The sequence below is a fragment of the Pteropus vampyrus genome, unplaced genomic scaffold (genome assembly GCF_000151845.1).
Source record: "Pteropus vampyrus isolate Shadow unplaced genomic scaffold, Pvam_2.0 Scaffold1294, whole genome shotgun sequence".
Taxonomy (NCBI): Eukaryota; Metazoa; Chordata; class Mammalia; order Chiroptera; family Pteropodidae; genus Pteropus; species Pteropus vampyrus.
Genome location: NW_011890075.1, coordinates 10,705 through 11,537, shown reverse-complemented (window position 1 = coordinate 11,537; position 833 = coordinate 10,705). Strand labels below are relative to the sequence as shown.

The 833-nt window shown below is 38.8% G+C and overlaps 1 protein-coding gene across 1 annotated transcript in view; it reads left to right on the top strand.

The window, feature by feature from the left end:
* The window catches only part of LOC105310159 (plasminogen activator inhibitor 2-like), a 6,889-nt gene that overhangs the window by 2,317 nt on the left and 3,739 nt on the right, over positions 1–833 (top strand). Inside the window, exon 3 of the mRNA XM_011386363.1 lies at positions 348–465. Coding sequence (XP_011384665.1) covers positions 348–465 — 118 coding nt within the window. The remainder of the gene's footprint in view (positions 1–347; positions 466–833) is intronic.

The following is an 833-nucleotide window of genomic DNA, read 5'->3' as shown; positions in this document are numbered from 1 at the left end:
ATCCCTTAGGCTTTCTCTCTCTCTGATGCAAAAGCCCCATTTACTGTGTAGTAAGGAAGGATATAATTGACTTCCAGAGCCATGAACCCCTAAGCCCCATCTCCCTCTAACTTAGTGTCTATAATATAGGATGCAGGAGGGCAAATTGAGTTGGGGCTGGAGTGTGGGAAAAGGAGGCCTGCAGAGCGCGTATAATCTGCATCATTTCCTTGGCTCCCAGTAGCCAGCCTCCATCCTTATGCCAGCCCAGGATCCCAGTCTTGACAGGAAGCCCGTAATTCACAATTACTCTAAGGTTTGTTCAGTATACATTCTGTGTAATCTCCTGTGTTTTTCTTGCTTTAAAGGAATACATACGACTCTCTGAGAAATATTATTCTACAGAACCCCAGGCAGTCGACTTCCTAGAATGTGCAGAAGCAGCCAGAAGAAAGATTAATTTCTGGGTCAATACTCAAACCAAAGGTAAAACCAAGGAAATAGTTTCTGTTCTTTCTTTTAGAAAACCAATCTGTCTTTAAAAACCATCCTTGAATTTAGTCTTTAATACTTTAATAGTCATCCAGTTTTAGTTATTTTGGTTAATGCAAACTTATTCTTGTTTAGCTGAGTGTTGTTTTAAGTGAGAAAAAAAATAATTGAAGCCTATTAATAGAAGACATTTGTTCAATACTCAAATAATCTGTTTTTGGATATTACATTAAAATAGACTAGGAGAGAAGGCAGATGTTTTCCAACATAGGAAATATCAGTACTGAAATAATTGTGACACTACGTCCTGACTCCGACGTGTCAATGAGAAGGGGCCTCCTGGAATACGAAATGTTTATGTT